General features: G+C 67.1%; 1 protein-coding gene across 1 annotated transcript in view; it reads left to right on the top strand.

Annotated features, from left to right (window-relative positions):
• Window positions 1–1,660: 1,660 nt before the first annotated feature.
• The window catches only part of LOC105301136 (leucine-rich repeat-containing protein 45), an 18,968-nt gene continuing 18,030 nt past the window's right edge, over window positions 1,661–2,598 (top strand). The window contains exons 1-2 of the mRNA XM_023538653.1: window positions 1,661–2,394; window positions 2,440–2,568. Coding sequence (XP_023394421.1) covers window positions 2,172–2,394; window positions 2,440–2,568 — 352 coding nt within the window. The 5' untranslated portion in view covers window positions 1,661–2,171. The remainder of the gene's footprint in view (window positions 2,395–2,439; window positions 2,569–2,598) is intronic.

Raw genomic sequence — 2,598 nt, 5'->3', positions numbered from 1 at the left:
GAGGGGGGTGGGGGTGTGTGTCGCACTGCCACGCCCAGTGAGTGCAGCTCAGCAAAGCCCTGAGAGGGGCAGACACTGCTGGGGCCCAGGGTCAGAAGGATAAGATCCCACCAGCGGGAGATCCAGGGGGAGCCACAGTGGCCTGGCCCTCCCAGCACTGACTGCGTGAGCCTGATGCCACCTGCTGGTGCTTGCTGCATGGGGCTGTCCTGGCAACTAAGGGGGAACGGCATCAGCTGGGAGTGGCGGTCCCCCAACAAACAAATATAGTGAACTTGAGGGGCGGATGGGACTGGGGACGTGTTCAGCTTCCGTCCCACTGTGTGCAGGGACCGCAGCTCCTCCGTCACTCTTGTCGGGGACAGCCCTGTTCATGGGCAATGACAACAACCTCGGCTCTGGCCAGAGCCCTTGGCGTGAGGACTGCAGAGATGTCCAGGTGGGCATGATGAAGGCCAAACCCTGGGCTCCCCTCTGCAGGTGTTATGATGAGAGAATTCTCACGAGCGCCCTGTCCGGTCACCCCAGCCTCAGTGACTTTCCCTTTCTGAGTCAGGGTAGAGACACGGTCCCAAGTGATAAAGAAGAGGGAGCTGAGGCAGTAGATAAACCAGACAGAAGTCCTCCATGCCTCTGCGAGGCTGAAGGCCCCACTGGGGACTGGGGACTGGGGACAAAGTGTTCGCAGGGGCTGAGACCCTCCCTCCTCCTTCCCTTCCCAGGTCACAAAAGCCCAAGGCCCTCCTGGCACGCCTTCCCAAGGGGCTCAGTGCCTCCAACCTCAGGGCAGAGCAACAAGGACAAACTCAAACTAGTCACAGCCTCAGGGCATGGGAGCCGGCGGTCTCACTTCCACCCAGGGCGCGACACCGGGCACAGAGCAAAGGGTCCTCTCCTGCACCCACGAGTGGGGCTGGGACTAGTGCCCCACCTCCTAGGATGATAAATGCCCCCCACACAGGGCTAAGCTACATCCCGCGCCAGGTGTGCTACTAAGAAAGCACTTTAGAGCCTCCCACACGACGGAACCCAAACAGGTGCCACTCAGAAACGCAGCTGTGGGGCGAGGCGGGGGGCAGCGGGCCCAGCCCTCTCGGAGGCCCCCTGCATTTCCGCCGTCACGGCGCCCACCTCTGCCTGGTTTCGGCAGATCCTCTCCCTCTTGCCCCAAACCACTCGACCTCCGGCTGCGCGGCCGCGGGACCCCACCCCTGGAGGGTGACGGGCGAACGGGGCGAAGCCGCCGCCCGGCTCTGGGAACGGGCCCGTCCCAGAGCGCGGTGGCTCGGAGCCTGCACGTGGGTCACGCGTGGGGCTGGGCCGCAGCGCCCCCACCGCCCTCCGCCTCCTGCGCCGCGCGCCCCCCGCGCCGTCCCCGCGTCTCACTTTCCGGAAGCCAGGGCGGGTTGCCTCCATGACTGCCCCTCACCGCGCGCGCCCTCCGGAGCCCCGCCCCCGAGCTCCCAGCCAATGAACCCTGAGCGCGCCCTCCTGGGCCCCGCCCCCGCGCCGCCAGCCAATCATCCCAGAGCGCGCCCTCCGCAGGCCCGCCCTCTCCTCCTCACTGGTCCCGGAGCGCGCTGCCGAGGCTCCTCTGGCTGGCGGGCCGCAGCGCGCGCAGACCCCTCGCCCTCATTGGTCCGCGGCGACCGACCCTCCTCCGCAAAGCCGCCTGGGAGTTGTAGTTTCCGCCAGCCCTTCCCGGCGCACCCCGCTCTTCCTGGATACTGAGGCACCCCGGCAGCAGCGTAGGCTGCGGGACCGCGGCGCGAGGGCTGGGGTCGGGGATACGCGCGACGCCCGGACTGGCCCCGCCGCGGAGTCCCCGGCCCCTCGGGATCCTGGCCCCGCGCCGGTCTCATGCTTGGGCGGTCCCCGGCCACCCCCGCGCCCACCCTCCTGGGGCCTCCCGCTTGTAGAACCAACTCAGTTTGTCCCTCGTTCTTCGGCTGCCGAGGTCGGACCTGCGGTCGTGTGCCTCACGTTGAGCTGCGGGGGACCTCTGCCCCCAGGGTGGAAGCCCTGCCCTATCGCCATCAGGGAAAGGAGCCGGGCAGCGGGGCAAACAGTCCCCTTCCCGCGGCTCGGGCTTCCCGGCCAGCGGCCCGCTGGCGCACAGTGGGGCTTGGCTCTCGGAGCGTGCGGCGGCAGCCCTGTTGGCACCCAGGGACATGGAGGAATTCCGGCGCTCCTACAGCCGGCTCTGCGAGGAGAGTGGGGCCCAGCCCCAGGAGTCTGTCCTGCAGCGACTGCACGAGCTGCCGCCGGGCCGGTTGGACCTGGCCACACAGAGCCTGACAGTGGACACCTGCAGGGCCCTGGGCAAGCTGCTGCGGAATGAGGCACTTCTGACGGAGCTTGTCCTGAGCGACTGCATGCTGAGCGAGGAAGGTGGGCACCGAGGGTCAAGCCTTTTGAGGTGGCCTTCCCTGGCTCTGTCCACCCTGCTGCTCCATTGCTGCCCAGGGGTCGGTCCTTCGACCTCAGCAGACAACTCCGTTCCACCTCTCTGGGAGGTTCGTCCTCCTGCACTCTGCTTAAAGCAAGCTATAGGGTCTCTTGAAACCTAGGAGCAGAGGGCACTTTGTAATGGAGAAG

The sequence above is a fragment of the Pteropus vampyrus genome, unplaced genomic scaffold, assembly GCF_000151845.1.
Source record: "Pteropus vampyrus isolate Shadow unplaced genomic scaffold, Pvam_2.0 Scaffold227, whole genome shotgun sequence".
In the NCBI taxonomy this organism is placed as follows: domain Eukaryota; kingdom Metazoa; phylum Chordata; class Mammalia; order Chiroptera; family Pteropodidae; genus Pteropus; species Pteropus vampyrus.
Note: the sequence above shows the minus strand (reverse complement) of the source record. Positions and strands in the feature narration are given on the sequence as shown.